The following is a 16,409-nucleotide window of genomic DNA, read 5'->3' as shown; positions in this document are numbered from 1 at the left end:
TCAATATTTGCACATGTTTAAATCAGTGCCCTAAACTCCTCTTTTTTTAGTATGTAAAGGTAATTCTTTGCAGAGGGAAGGATACCTCACAAGAGATGCCCTGGCAGTGCTGCTCTGGCAGGAAACATGGCCTGGTGCAGCCATGGGTAAAAACCTGCCTTTTCAAAGAAGTGTCTGGACATTTCTGGTTATCTGATTGCTGTTCAGAGGTTAAAGTGCTGGTCCCTGCAAAGATTATCCAAAGTTTGAATAGTGGCAGATCGATGCATCTGTTTGCCCAGGAAGTCCCTCCCATTTCTATTTTTGGTACTTTACATATTTGAGGACATAGGTCCTTCAAAGGGATTAAAAAAGAGACACCAGAACCACATCCTCTGCAGCACTCCCACAGTTTACGCTTCCTGTTGTTCCAGAGGCAATGGGGGAGGCCTAGTTCCTTCTGTACAGCCCATGTCTGACAGGGAGCACGCCCAGTGCTGCTCCCCTGTGTGCCATCCTGCAGGGAAAGCGCAACTGAATTATTTTTAGCCTTCTTTCCAACAGGGTGCTGGCAGGACCTCACCGTTTGCCACTTTCCCAGTTTCCACCTCCGAACAAGGGCCCCTGTGCTGTGTCAGACCCATGGGGTAAATGTTAGGTGCATCCTAAATGTGATCATGCCAAAAGAGTCCCTGTGTGATCCTGGGTGTTGGGTCTGGGATGGGATGATGGGGCTGGGGGCTGAGGGAAGCAGATGCCACCTATCCCTACAGTGACGCCTGGAGAAGGCAGCAGTGGGAAGTTTCCACATCTCCTCTTCCCTTTTTGGCCTCGCAGCTTATACAAAAGGATTTGCATGAAGTTACTCACACGCGGCTTCACACAAGTCAAGTGGCTTGGGTAGGAAAATCCCCACAATGAACATTCTCAAGCCTTTAAACCTATCACACCCACTTGCAACTGCACAAAGAGAGATTTAAGCAGTTTTTAATATTCCCTATGAGAAATGGCCATCGAGCCTTAGCAAGAGATCAGCAAGGGAAGTGGGGATGTGTTTGACTGCAGATAGCAAAAACAGAATGCCGTTTTTGCAAACTCTTTCCAATCTGCCAAGAGTGATTTCTCTACAATGTATGATACAGGCAAGATACCTGCGGAAAGCAGGGTTCTGCTGACTATGATCAGCCACTCTTAATTTCTCTCAATAGCTGATGATGGACAATGCGTGACTTATGGCCTAGCTGACTTTATGTTTAGATGTTGAGCTCTATGGCTGCCGAATCATTTCTGTTGCTCAACACTAGTTCAGAGAGCAGGAACAAGATAAACTCGGTGTCTGTTTAAAAGAATCAGCTTGCTGAGAAGAACTGCGACAGACACGTTCATCGGAGATCTAGCCCTACTTTCTAATAAGTGGGCTAAAAATACGATAATAGCTTTCAATCTAAGTTTCTTGTGAGAACCTGTAAGGGCCAATGGCAATGTTGTAGCCTGGGTTGCCCGAGTACCTCAGTCAGGAAGTATTGTGTGACTACTGCAAGCAAAGTGTCGGCAGATTTTGGAATGGAAACCTTGGGCAGAATGGGAATATGAAGGTATTTTTGCTTCCAGGGTGGCTAGCTGACTTCCCAAAAGGACCTCTCCTGGGGCAAGGTATGAATGGGCTTGAAGAAGTCAGATAACACAATACCAATAACAACAGGAAGAAAAAAATTCTCAGTCTTGCTCAGTCCCATCCTCCCTCCTTTTCTTCATTCTCATGTTGATTTTCACAGTTAGATGCCGCCATGAAGTGGGTAAATGATTTCTAGCTATAAACGCTGGTAGGCTGGCCTCATGGAAATCAGTGGCAAAACTCACACTGATTTCAGAAGAACCAGAACTTTATCTGCAGTGTAAAAAGATCACAGATCACTGTACTGCTTTTGCAAGAGTATCAGATGAGTTCTGTCATTTTACCACTCCATTCAGTTCACAGGATAGCTGTGAGTCAGATTATTTGCTCCCTAATTTGCTCTAATGATATGAGCATTTGGGCCTCATTTTCAAAGTAGGCCATATATAGACAGGAAAAGTAGGCCAAGGATGCTGGTAAACAGTTCAGTCCTTACTGAAGACTCAACGACTGAAATGCAGTTTCAAAACAACCTTTATTCAGCTTGAAGACAGTACAAGTTTTAAAGCAACTTAAAAACAAGACACAGCTCCATCAACTCTATAGCTTGAATGAAATTTCAAGGAGGCATGCTGTCACACTGTTGCCTTGAAAAGGCAATTTCCAACCCACGTTACGCTCCACCTCCTCAAAGACCATTTAAAGACAAAGTAATCTTAATGTTTTAAAGACATTTAACAGAACAGAGCTTTATTTTTAAAAACAAGAATAATAATTAAAAAAAAAAAGTAGCAGCATCTTGGGCAGCTAATGCAATCTCATTAGGACAAGTACAATGCAGTGTTACCAACTCCCACAGCCCAGTGTAGTCTTCAGCTGCAGTAAATCCAACATGATTCTGTATCCAATGTTGCATTTTGGAACCCTGTCCCATGGGAGGCATTGTGGTTTGAGCTGCCCATTTCTGAAGTGACCCTGAAGAGAAATAGTATCAGGATTCACTTTCCCAACTTAATACCATGCATAGCAAAAGCACTGAGTGAAAATCGGCAGAAGTTTTGCCCATTAGAAGCATCAGAATGTTTTCCCAAGCATTATTATTTCATTGCCAATTACAAGACAAAGCCATTTCTTCACTACAGAACAGTTGACACCAAATAGAAAATTTAAGATTTGGTTTTACAGATTGCTTGACAAGATTTCTCAGATAACTGAACCATACAGACAAGTTTTTTTTTTTTTTTTTTTTTTTTTTTAAGAAAATATCCAACAACACAGAAACCCAGTTTTCTAACTGCATTTGGAAACATGCTGCACTCACAAAGGTCTAGTGTGCATGTGCGTGTGTCTTTAAGCAAAGTCAATTATATCACTTACTGAATTCAGCAAAATGATCACGTTTGGTGAAAATACACCTAAATTGGTATCTATTCATACATAAACACAGCAAATGTGCACACATATGCACAGATACATATCCCCAAACCTGCCAATTCAAATTTAAACTTAGGGAAATCAGAAACTCCTAATTTTGCTTAAGGGTTTTGGTTCTCTGTGTTATTCTCATATGTTTCAAAGGCCTTGTGAAAGTGATGCTGCAGTGCAGCGTAACTCAGGGATTTAAAATAAAAGTACTCCAAACTAAAAATACATAACAAATAAATCCCACCCTTGAATTACATTGGATGGGAAAAAATATATGTCATTAGAAATACAGAAAAACAGTGCGTTTCTTCAGTTATACCCACCTGTTTTTTTTCTGTATATATTAGTCTGAGACCAAATCAAAACTGGAGTGAACAACATGGTACCTTAAAGACAAACAACTCTGCAGTGAACAGGGCCTTTGACAGGACTTAGCACTGTGTATTAAGCAGTGAGGGAAATGCGGACGCCATGCAATATGTAAGTACCAAAGAAAACCCACTCAAACCAATCTGAGGGCGTAAGTGATCCTTGCAAATTGCACAGACCCTGTGTAGGCAGGATATCCCCATAAGAGTCTTAAGCACTCATCCCCACAACATAGTGCTTATTTCTCATAGTTGCTTGTGCAAGAAAAGCAAGTGCCAAATTTGTACACACACTATTTTTTTCTCTGCTACAACCACAGATGAAGAGCACAACAGGAAAAAGTTATATTCCATACTGGGCTGGGCATGCTAAGGATAAGGCCCACTGACATAGCAGAGGATTTCTTACTATGAGGAAAATTAGATCCAAATGCCTTAACTACGATAAAATTTCTTGACAAATGCTACGTGAAACATCAATTCAGATTACATATATTTTGCTTATAGAGAAAAAAATACAATTTTACTCTTAAAATATTTAACATTCAAAAATTAATATATGTCAAAAGAGTATCTTGGATTGCTACAAGTGTTAAACTGTTGTATATTGAACTAATTTATAACTTCAAGCCCAGTAGTATAACTGGCATGATAAGAGTAACTGATGGTGCTTTTCATAGTAAAAGCCAGTTATTAGTAAATCAAATTTACATGACTGTACAGGCCTGAAAAGTGTGGAATGAATAAAGGAAGGGATGAAGACTAAATTTCTATTGAGTATAAGATATTCAGAATAATTTTGAAGTTGTGACTATTCTGAAACACTAATGTTGGTTGAATCTTATTTTCTTACCAGAATTTGTATCAGGAATCATATCTATAGGGAAGCAAAAACAATCTCCACACCCACCCCCCCCAAAAAAAAAAGAAAAAAAAAAAAAAAAGCACAAAATCAAAATAAAACCAAAAGCTTTACAGCTTCAGAAATGAAGGAATAATGTAAAGAATCAAAAATAATATGAAAAGTACCAGAGACTGACAAATTTCCTCTTATTACTTCCAACAGCTTAGTAAGTACCTCATACTTTGAACTAAACACATGTATCTCTAAACCAGAGCTATTATGAGAGAACACCATGGGTCTTACTCTTTTAATTGTGTGTACAACTCTCTTTAATAGTAATGGGTCTTGCCTTTGCATCTTGGGAGAGAATAAATTCGTATGTTCACCTAGTTAGAACATCTTCAAGATTTCTCTGAACTTCATTACTTTATCAGTTTGCAATGTGTGAATTTTCTCAGTGGTCAGGACAGTAAGCAACCATTGCAAACCACCCACAGTGAATTATCCCAGAATTCTTAGTAAGTCTGCATTAGTGGAATTCATGTATTCCTTTCCTTTAACTCAAACATGATTCTATAAGTCTCTGGTGCTGGAAATTATAAAAATGTTTACTTTTTATATGGTATCAGCCTGCAAATTTATGGAAGTAAATCCAAAAAGTTAAATGTAATAACCTAATGATTTGAAAAACATTTTCCAGTCTTAAATTAGCTCCATGTTGTATCCAAACACTATCAGTAAAGGTGGGAGTCTCTTTTTCACAATACTAATACAAAAAAACAAAGCTAGGCAACAGGTTAGAGAAAGTTCCTTCATATGAAATGAAAATACCATGACATGCTGACAAAAATTCTGCCACAGTAGGTCAAGAAGTCTTTTATTTACTGTGAAAAATGGAATAATTCAAAGATCCAAACTATCTTCTCCAATAGCTAAATATCCCCTGTTTTTCTGCAATTGCTATCAGAGAAGGATACACAATTTTTCATCTTCCAAATACAAAGACAATCATGACAGAAGTTCAAAATGCTTTAAGAAGCAAACAGCGTGGTACCGTATTCTAAAGATATTTCTGAAACAATATTGTTGGACTCAGTGATGTTCCATAATGTTCATATATTTTTTATTGAATAAAGCAGCTTTGAAGCTTATCAGGCACTGCCCAACAAAATATTTAGTGAAAAAAAAAATACTCTTAAAACTTTGAGCTAGTAGCTCAGTATTCTATACAAAGAAAATTGTAGAATATTTCATAGTTTTAATTCTGAAGCCAACTGTTGCTGGCTTTCTGTACATTAAAAAAAAAAAAAAGGAAAAAAAAGCAAACACCCCCCCCCAACAAAAAACCAAAACAAAAACAACAACAAAAAAAACCCCAAAACCAAACAAACAACAAAATGAGTAACAAAAATAATCACCAGGAAATATATTCTCAGGCAAAAGAACAAAAGGAAATAGAAGACAGGGAAGCAAGAAAGAAAACCAAGCTTAACCTGCAGATATGCTTGAGAAAAGACTACAGCCTAAAGAAAATTCAGTATTGCATAGCATGATCTAAGAATTTAGCTTTCAGCAAAAAGAAAAGGAAAAAAAAGATGCAGTTTGGTATTGATAGTTTCCATCCATGATAGTTAGTCATCCAATACTATGTACATAATTATATATTGTATGCCATTGAAAGTCCCGTTTTCTTCAGTTTTATATTCTTAAAACTGGATTTCAAACGTCTAAACAAAACACTTCCTGGCACTTTGCTATTACAATTACTCGGAACAACATACTGTAACCGAAGTCCTTTTAAAGTGTCCCTAGAAATGAAAGTGCCATTCTGCTACATATCATTCACCAGAAACCAAAAAATCCACAATGCTGTGTGTCTGGATCCACTGAGCGCAGCAACACCAAATCCAAGCCAGGTTGTGACCATGAAAATTCCACTAATCAAATGACAAAGACCTCTTATACCTTTTGTCTGGAGAATCCAATGTTCTAGCTGGTAAAGCTTCAGAAGTGGTCGTAAACAAGCACCAAGCTTAAAGGCCTCTATGTCCCTGCAGGGAGATCAGGTTTGGATTTCTCTCTCTTGTGTTTATCTTTTCTTAACTAAAAAAAAAGCACTTCAGATTAGAAACATACATTCACAGCTTAGTACTGTGATTTCTCCCACTGCAGTTGTGAAAGAAAGCTCTATTCCCATCTGAAGACAGACAGCTTTGATACTGCAGCTCAAATTCTTCAGTAAGGCTGAAAGGAGCCTTTTCTCTCCAGAGGCCTCAATGTTGTCAAATCTCTTCTACAGAAAAAACCCAAACAACCCAGAGTATTAAGATCTTCATCGCCTCTGCTGTGCATATACTGGGTAGGCTAGTGTGACATTGAGAGAGTCATTGTGCTGCACAAGTGATGTGTGTTGATAATGTAGCACCAGTTCTTTGAGTGAGCTGTACAAGTTATACGGCTCGGCAAATCCGTATCCAGTAGGTGTTTTATTTATCACACAGTGCTTTACTTCTCCATCCACCCTGAAGAGGAAAAAAAACAAACAAAACAAATGGGTTTTGGTTTGTCAGTAAAGTTAAACTAGAAAATAAGGTACTGGCAATAAATTTTAAGATGCTAGTCACTACATATAATTCCTGTATTCTGTGGTAGGATAATGGTAAAAGCCTAGGTTTAACCCAAATTCCCAGATGTTGTGTTAGCTTAGAGAGGGAGGAGACAGGCAGGACTTAGCAGTTGCACAGAAAGGAATGCATCCATGCTTTGGTTTCCTTTCTTTTGCATGAGGCTTATCTGTGGGAGTTGCACAGCTTTGAGCTGTGAAAGAAATGGAGCAACAATAAGGATGGCCTCAGGACTTGCTAGTGTGCTGCTGAGCCCAAAGGTCTAGTAGGATCCATGCATATTCGAATTGTCTATGTGTCCTTGGCTCAGAGTAGGTGCCTCAAATGTTGGCTACATCATTCACAAATTAGGGTACGTACACAACAGAGCAGGCATAGCAGCCTTGTTTGCTGCTCTCTCGAACAAGGAATGTTCCATCTCGTTTTCCCCGCAGCAGATTTTCAGCTTGGCTTCTATTGATATTTCCCACATTCCATGTTCTCTCATCATGATGGGGCAAGTCTTCATCATCTTCTACCATAGAGTATTGGCTGTTGAAATAGGACAAAATGTGTTTGTGAAAAACACAGCAGAGCAAAATCCATGAATTAAGTAGTCCCCATTTCATATTACTTTAAAAAAGAAAAAAAAAGTCAGTGGTTACTAGAATGCCTTCCTGGCAAAATTAGGGATGTAAACCACTTTCAAAACACTGCATAAAAATAAAATATAATTTCTGGCTCTTGCGTCTTTTAAAAACACATGTAAATCTGAAGAAGTATATAAAAGGATGCTGTTTTATATTTCAGAATCTGCTGCAAGTTTGTCAGTACTTCTACTACGGCTAACTGTTTTGGTAAATAGCAAACCCAACAAAATCAATCCCCTCTGAGTCAGCTTTATTTCCAAAGATCAGAACATTTGGTCAGCAGTGAAAAATCATGCAATGTATCAACAACAGATGCTGCTTGGGAAAGCTATGAGCAGTTGCACAGGTAGACAGATTAATTATTTATATGGGAGATGGCTTTGTGGAAAGGGTGGAAGAGTAGAGTGCTCTCTCTCAACTTATTACTAGACTATGACAAGAGCATATAATATAGGGCCTTCTCTACCAGAACAGCCACCAACTATAAAGCTGATTCAGGGTTATAAAGAACCCTCTGAGCTAAAGCCCACCATGAAAGATGTCTCTGGTTCAGCTGTGTGAACAACCACTTTGATATTCTGCAGTCTCAGAGCTCCCCACTCCCCCAGCAGCCTGCACTGGTGTGCCCTGCCTCTCCTGCTCAGCTTGCGATCATTCTGTGCTTAGCTAATGTATTATTATAGGTTTTTACTCAGTTTTCTTTGTTCTACAAAAACATGACCTCTCACTCATCTTCTGTCTTTCTGAAGATTCTCAAAGTAGTCTACACAAACTCTCATACAAGAATGAACTTTTGTTTCAGATGACAAGAAGGTCCCTAGAGAGACCTATACTCTCTCTAGGTCTCTTATCCCATTGTATACTCTTTTGTCATGCATGACGTTCAAATGGATTCAGCAGTGGCTCTATTTGCAAACAGAGCATACAGACAGAGGTTCCTGTTTTACTTTCTGCTCAAAGTAAAATATTAATATTTCACTGCATTACAACTTCAGGAAAAAAGTCATATTTTGAAAGTTTCATTTTCCAGCAGAGACCCGAGCACTTACCAGACTCACTAGCAAGGAGAGTCACAGAGTGAGAAAAAAGGAAGGTTTCCTTTAAACAGTTACATTTACTGTTTTAATGTTACACTAAAACCATGGCCTGGCATTGATGTTTGTCTACTGTTTAAAGTGATGGGAGTACCACTGGAAACAGGTGCCTTCATATACTCCATCATATCATCTTTGAGCTGTGGTAAGACTGAGTATACAATATGGCTTTAAAACATGTATGCCATTTTTATCCCCTGCTTCTACCAGTACAGCTAGAGCAGAGATGCACAATTTCCAGGATAACAGTAGGAGACTCAATAAACCAAGACAAAATAAAACAGATGTGGACAAGGCTAGAATGTAATCCACTAAAGAGTCGTTGTCAGTCTGCTGCTTTTGCTGTGTGCTCAGGCAGGCACTGTGAAAGGCGTGCACAAGAAACTATACAGGCAGTTTCTGTTGATATGAACATTACTAGGACAACTTTGTTTTTCTGATTTTTCTACTTGTTCATTCTTCACTGTTACTATACTTCTGATACTATTTTGTGGACTGCTTTTGTTTAAATTTGGTCTACATTCACAACCCCCAGATGCTTTTTGCTTTTTTCTCAGGAATGAAGTGAAACACACTCGTTAGCCAAGCTCCTGTCAGAACCTACAGTAAAATGAATTGCTTGAAATGTCAGAATACTATCCCACCATTTCCCAGAAAAATTAATTAGACCACAAAACCAGAGAAGGACCACTCTTCAGCTTATACAGTTTCATCACATCCGATAGCAATGTGACACACTAATGTGGGTAACCCTATACTAGATAGCACCATGGCACCAATGCCTGAAGGCTGGAAAAAGCCTTCAAGCTGACCCCATGCCTCAGAGACCTTCTGAACAATTTATCCATCCATATAGCATCTTTATAAGATACTAACACCTTATGACCTTTATTTTTCTGGTAAGAATAAAGACACAGGTTATACTGAGCGCTTTGCTATAGTAACTTGATTATATACTTCCCTGAATAAGAGTATGGTGCGAGACAGAATCCTTTCTAATACTTGCATTATATAGGCCTGCCATGTTTTAACAGTATGCACTGTTACAGGAGACCCAGGCTTAAGATTTCCGCTTTGTGGTTCAGGAATTAAATATGCTTAATCTCACTTTAACATAAGATGATTTGGAATACCAGAAATACTTAAATCTTTTAATACTCACTCTTCTGTATTTTCATTTCCAAGCCATTCATTCAACTTCTTTTGACGAACACCTTTTTGAGTCAGCCACCTGGACAGTAATTGCAAATAAATTTATTTTTTTGTCACAGAAGTTGGATACCAATTAAAAAAAAACTTAAAAAAACTTTATTAATTCATAATGATACTCACATCAAGTATTGATCTCTTGTCTTCCTCAGCTGTATGAGGTCTGGCTTAATGCTGTTCATACGCTTGTCTATCTCTCTATACTCAGCTGCTTGCTTCTTCAAATCCTCTTCTAATCTACGTCTGCTGTCCACGATTTCACTGATTCGAGACTTCAGTTTTTCATAGTTGTGCATGATTCTGAACAGAATAACATGATTGGTTACACTCTGGTATTTTATTCATAACTTTATAATCTGCTATTCAATGGTACAGACACTTAAGAAAACAGATTATTTCTCTAGATGTAGCTATACATTTTGCAAAAGAGGCTTCTTTTGCTTCAAATGGGGTAGATGTGAAACGAACAACTGATGAGCAACCTCAAACTTGCCAACTTGCAGATCTATACTTGGCACTGTTTCTTTCTTCAAAATCATACAAGTTGGAAATGCAAATACAAATACTGACCTTTGTATTTCTTTTTCATTTCCTTCCCGTTTAAATTTTTCAATGTATTCCTTACTGTATCTTTCTTGTGTCTGGCACTGCTCTTCAAATATTTTTATTGTTTCATTAAATGCTTCAATAGCTGTTCTTTTCATTTGAATTTCCTGAAAATAAAATATTTTTTATTACAGTTGTTATCAGACAGAGGGGATGATTTATTGGTTGCATCACAGAAACACTTCAATATATTGTAAAAGAAGACTTCAATATCCCTTTACCAGAATGCATTCTGTCTGCAGAGCCTTGTAACACAGAAATAACAGACCTGTGCAAAAGGCTACCATGATGGGGTTTTTGAAGAAAGAGAAAGTGCTAGACAAAGCTACCTACAATATTTTTTTCCATACAACTATATTTAATTTGTGATGATTAGAGCCTTACGGCAAGGCACTTTGCCCTTCGCACCAACTAATGTCTTCAGAGGCACATCTGGGTCTCTGAAATAAAAGAGTAAGGTACTTGCCTGGACAGGTCTCAAGATGTCATCTAGTCCATCCTCCTGCCTCTACATAGTTAGCCAATAGTCAAGTCTTTTAAATAATTTTAAAATGTTCAAGTTGCCTGAACTTCTTCACCTTTCTTCAATTATTTTTTAGGCATATTTCCTGCACATTTTAAGAAGCAGTCTTGATTCTGGGTCTGTAAAACCACATTAATTCACTGGAACTTCAAGACTTGGCTAATAATTGATTCAAACTGAAAGAAGGACAGAAGCAGCTTTTCTTTCCTTCACTGTATCTACACACCATCTCTACTCTGTACAGGTGAAACCATACCCTTCAAAACCCAGTAATAAAATGCAGTGCTTCCCTGCAAATGTGCATTGAAAACTGTAACTCAGAACTTGATGAGGTCAGTAGTCAGGAGTGCTCGTATATTAGGACAGTTCTGTGCCTGTTTTGGATGCACGTGTTGGAGTTGGGCACAGCATGGGTTACGTTACAGGTGGTGACTTTTCAGACACCAATAAGCAATTCTACTTATTGAGCAAGCATATTAGGTATGTTTCCCTCTTTTAGGCAATGGTAGTGGTGGCAGAATGGAGGAGGATGAGGATGGAGGAAGACAGCAGCATGAATTTACAATAACATTCTAAATCTACAGAAGCCTTCCCCTCTCCCTTTGGTTTCAAATCCAGCTCACCTGTGAAGTTCTTGTGTAGTCTTCATAAAGTCTGTCATATTCTCGGCTTTTTTCTTGGAATTGGGTATTATATTCATGTAGTTTCTTTCCCACTGCTTCAATGCTATCCTCTTTTACAACTTGATCCTGGAGTGACGAGCAGATGGAAAGATATTCCATAAAGAAACAATTATATTGCATACATTTTCAGGATGGAACTGCTAAAAAATTGCCTAGATAGTTACATGGAAATGTGACTCCTCTTTCATAAGCATGGAGATATAACATATTACATGCATAATATGCCAATAAGAAAAAAAAGACAAAAAGCAACTTTGCATTGCAAGTGGTCACCTTTATACTGAAAATTATATATTTCATCATAATGAGTGGAATATTTATTAACATAAGTTTGTTTCTTAATAATGTATCTGCAGTATTTAATTATTTGTATGTAAACTGTGGAGTTGGTTTTAAACAAAAATATCAATTTTTATACCCACTTAATTTTTTTCATGTTCTAACACAGCTGAAGTTCTTCATGGTAAATGACTCCCCAGTCTGCAGTAATTTCTATGTATTTAAGTGAAACACAAAGAAAACAGATGAAATTACCTGCTGGTACTTAGATACTGGATACAATAATTTTACATCCAGTTTAGGATTGTACTGGGCTAGAGATTCATTCCGGTAGTGGTTTATTAGCTCAACCACAGAGTTGAAAGTTAATGGGTCAGAAAAGCCGTATTTTCCATCTCGATGAAAGATTTTGATTAATTTGTTATTTCCTCCTTTCCTGCAAATAAAGTTTGTTGAAAAGTTAGGCATAATTCAATTACTACTTCCCAAAGAACACTGTATTTTAAATGCAGTATTGCATTTACTGTCAAGTATTACAGACCTACTGTAATTAATCTTACCTTAGCGTAAGTGTGTAGTCCCCATGCATTTTGGTTGAAGCATCTCGTACCAAAAAGGTACCATCAGCAGTGTCTCGGAGCTTCTCATTTACTTCTTCTCTAAAATGAAAGCAAAAGTAACCAATCATTTCAGCTACTTCTCACTCATTTATTCTCTCACTGAGCTTTAAAATCTTCTGGTTTTGAACTTGGGGGTTTCAGAAATCTTCTTGATCTCCATATTAATAAATACAGTTACTTAATAGCTTAGTTAACATTGCAGGAGAACAACTGTGATATAAAAATGGTATATTCTATGTCCTCTCACTGCTGGATGAAATTATATTCATGCAAAGGTCTTTCTGCTTGTTCATACAAGCCTGCACAATTGGAGCAGCGAGTGCTGGTCTAGCATACCTATATATAGTACAGTTAAAAATGTTGCTAATATATGGCACTTGTTAGTCTGGCTTGTTAACTGCTGCTCCTACAGTTGAGGTTCTGAATGAAAGACAAGAAAAAAATGCTTACTTTGTGCTGTCCTGTCATGCTAGCATTACATACACTGTATCTTAAAGTAATAGAACGATCATTTCACATACTACATTCTATGTGACTGCCACCAACTTTTTGGTCGTGTTTGGATTAAAATCAACTGTAATATATTAGTTTTGGAAAATGTCCCAAAATTGGCTCTTAGAACTGTAATTTTTCGATACTGAAGCATAATACATATGCATAAAATAGCATAGCAAAACCATATGAAATACATGTCTTGAGCTTATTTACCTTGAGATATCTCCCCAGTACCATTCAGCATCTTGTAATGCCATGTTGTTATTCATGCTGTTGTTAGTTACACTATTAGGTTTTGGTGGTTTAGGAGGCAGTGCTGCAAATGAAAGGAAAAAAAAAAAAAAGTTGATTATAACTCACTGAAAACTTGACTATATAGTACTTGAAATTACACACTGTTATGTGAATGAGAAAAAAAAAGAAAAAAAAGTCACAAAATAGTGTTTTCTGCTACTAACAATCTTTAAAAAACATTAGAGCAATCTTTAAAAGACATTAGAGGAATTAAGATATTTTACTGAAAACAATGTAAGTCCACAATAAAGATGCAGTGTTTCAAAAGAAGTGCACTACTTTTGCAGTAATATATTTTAAGCAAAATATAACACCATACATTCTCCCCCTGTGAAGAAAGCATTTGACAGAAAAAAAAATCTGAAGTTTGCTTCTACCTTCTTTCACTATGGTCAGGTGAATATAAACAATAAAGCACGTAAAACTGCTTCTTTTTTGCCTCTTATGTAATGACCTTAGAGGAATGTTGCTGATTCCTCACCTAGAACCTGAATAATAAAAGATGCAAACCCACAGCAATAATGTATATTTAAAGAAGAATTGGGGTTTTGTCATCCTCAGCATTCTGCATGATGATTTGCCAAAACCAACACTTCAAGAAACCCATCTGTGACCCAAATATCCCTTATGTTAATCTTAGTATTCTACAGACTAAATTGTGTTCCAAATGCTAGGACTGATTAAAAACCACATCCCCCTCTTCTCAATGTCAAAGCTGCATACGTATACCAGTGAGTGCCAGAGAAGATACTGCAGCACTCCTGACTTAGTAGCAAGGGGAACTACATTGGAATCAGGATTAAAAATCAACCCAGCTCTTTTAGTTTTTCAGTAAGTACATCATTCCTTACAGACATCCCTATCCTGTATTACTATGACCAGCTAACAAAAATGATACTTTTAAAGTTTCAATGTATATCAATATAGCATAGTATTTTATATGATATAAAAAAAAATCTAAAATCAGGTCTTTAATTAATATTGTTAGATTTTAAAGTTTTTTTTTTTACCTCAAACAAAACAATGATTTGCAATCACTGTTTCAGGAAACAACACAGTTACCACAGCATCTCCTTTTAATTATGCTGTGATTAATAGAACAGAGATAGCAAAAATAATAACAGAAATACAAAATGTTTAGGATACAACAGCAGAACTAGAACTACATCTGACAGAATAAAATCAAAAGAGAAACAGGTAAATTCAGTAAAAATTACGTAAGCAGACAGGTATTTCTACAGGTTAAGATTCTAAGTACATACACTAAACCAAAATTTAACCCTAATTTATGAAAAAAGAAAAAAAAAAAATATTTGTATTAATAACAAAGTAAAGAAATCCTACATATCACTAAAAATTTTTCAGCAGCTACTGTAAAGACCAAAATGAATTAAGTCTTCCATAATAAGGCAGTTTTACCTGGTGGATCCATTTCTATGTAAAACATCAAGTCTGTGCCACAATTTATATCTGTCTTAGGATATTCTATATCCAGTTCTTCCATATTCCAGACAGTATTGTACATTTGTATAAGTTTCACTGAGTGAGCTCAGATTCAAGAAAAGAGTCAGGCTCTCTTTGTAATGGTGTCTTGGAATTCATTTTAAAACCTATAAGGGGCTGCACTGTAACCTATTACATCATAATCTTCAGCCAATCATGTCAAAATAATGTCACCAGACCACTCCTGTTTCCTCATTTTGTTCTACATTAATCTTAAGACAATTTCAGTTTCAGAAAGAACGTACATTTAGCAGAACTGCAATATAAACCTGGTATTAAAAAGAAAAGAACAACTGGGCTCTCCTCGCCCCTGTTCCCGTCTCATTTTCTTAACTTTACAGCATGGTACAGTCCAATCCTGGCAGGACGACAAAAGGCTGATATGCTGCAGCACGTAGCTCTACACACAGGCGCACACAACACATGCACACTCACACACAGCTCCCTTTAGAAGTAGGTCGGTCACATCTCAGCTGTACTCTCCTGCTTGGATGCCTGAAGTTTACCATTCAAAAAGCTTTAAAAGGCTTCTGGACTTTTTGCACATATTAAAGATGCAGAAGGGAAAAGAGCATGACTCTGTGTGTATGTGTATTACACATTCAGTTTACACATATACACAGAGGCATATGTATCACCACATAATGAAACATGGATTATGTTTTTAAATTGTGCAGATTTCTGTACTTTAATGGACATTCAGGTCTGACATACTGGTATTATTATATAAAATGTGCTAAGTGCAGAGATATCTCCCCCCCCATCATCATTTTGTAATAAAATACAATTGCAATTGATCTAAACTAACTCCTTTTTTTTAATCAACCCCCCAAATATTGTAATCTTACATTCAGTAGACTTGCATAAATCATGGAAGAAAGTCAAAACTATTCAAGATACTGAGAAGTGATTTTGCTGAACATACAAAGCCGGTCTGTCAGGATACAAGATTTAGTCTGCCTTTGCACACTGTTTCTCTACCCTGTCCTCATTGAGATATTTATCAAGTTAATTGTTTTTAAAGGCAAGAGTCCCTTGTCAGTGTCTCATTCCTCACTTGACTTTATGTCACCAGTGCCCTCCTACTGTTTAGAAATATTCCTTCTTAACTCCCCCCATCACAGACTATAACTCTCTCAGACCTCTTGGAAGAAACATGCACAGAACAGACTTAATTCCCCAGCAGCATGCTATGTAAAACAGTGTGAATGCTTCATACTCACTATAATCTATGGGGGCAGAAAATCAGATACCAAAAATAACCACAACAAAGAATAGCTGTAGCAACTATCTGTGCCTGCATCATAAGATAGCCTGGTGCAGCTGAAATATGCTCTATCTCACAAATACTCATTAAAAAAAATTAACACAATTCATGTCCTTCCCAAATATTTCACACATATCCACACCCCTCTGTGCCGCTCAGCAGCTTACCCCTTCTAGACAAGCACCAACATACAAGAACATGTCTGGAGTACCAACAGCTACAAAAAAATGCATGATAGCTTGCTTTATAAATTAACAACCATAAATTCATTCTGAAGTACACTCCCCTCCCTGTTTAGGTAGACATGCTCTAAAGATTCCTTCCATTTCCAAAATGAAACAGGATACTTAAA

At 37.2% G+C, this 16,409-nt stretch overlaps 1 protein-coding gene across 4 annotated transcripts in view; it reads right to left on the bottom strand.

The window, feature by feature from the left end:
* Window positions 1–2,110: 2,110 nt before the first annotated feature.
* PIK3R1 (phosphoinositide-3-kinase regulatory subunit 1) overlaps window positions 2,111–16,409 on the bottom strand; it is a 55,308-nt gene continuing 41,009 nt past the window's right edge. For 3 of the 4 annotated variants that reach the window (XM_061362255.1, XM_061362256.1, XM_061362258.1), the window contains 9 exons: window positions 13,207–13,309; window positions 12,439–12,537; window positions 12,134–12,314; window positions 11,540–11,665; window positions 10,358–10,500; window positions 9,911–10,087; window positions 9,741–9,809; window positions 7,216–7,386; window positions 2,111–6,753 (listed from right to left, as the gene is read on the bottom strand). In XM_061362255.1, the coding sequence (XP_061218239.1) occupies window positions 6,564–6,753; window positions 7,216–7,386; window positions 9,741–9,809; window positions 9,911–10,087; window positions 10,358–10,500; window positions 11,540–11,665; window positions 12,134–12,314; window positions 12,439–12,537; window positions 13,207–13,309 (1,259 nt within the window). In that variant the 3' untranslated portion in view covers window positions 2,111–6,563. Of the gene's footprint in view, window positions 6,754–7,215; window positions 7,387–9,740; window positions 9,810–9,910; window positions 10,088–10,357; window positions 10,501–11,539; window positions 11,666–12,133; window positions 12,315–12,438; window positions 12,538–13,206; window positions 13,310–14,706; window positions 15,385–16,409 lie in introns of those variants that run through there. The other variant, XM_061362257.1, reaches the window with a different exon arrangement.

The sequence above is a fragment of the Neopsephotus bourkii genome, unplaced genomic scaffold (assembly GCF_033783945.1).
Source record: "Neopsephotus bourkii isolate Nb327-2 ecotype Australia unplaced genomic scaffold, CSIRO-AGI_Nbou_v1 NB_1107, whole genome shotgun sequence".
NCBI classification, from domain to species: Eukaryota; Metazoa; Chordata; class Aves; order Psittaciformes; family Psittacidae; genus Neopsephotus; species Neopsephotus bourkii.
The sequence above is the reverse complement of the archived record's forward strand: the minus strand, read 5'-3'. Positions and strand labels throughout refer to the sequence as shown.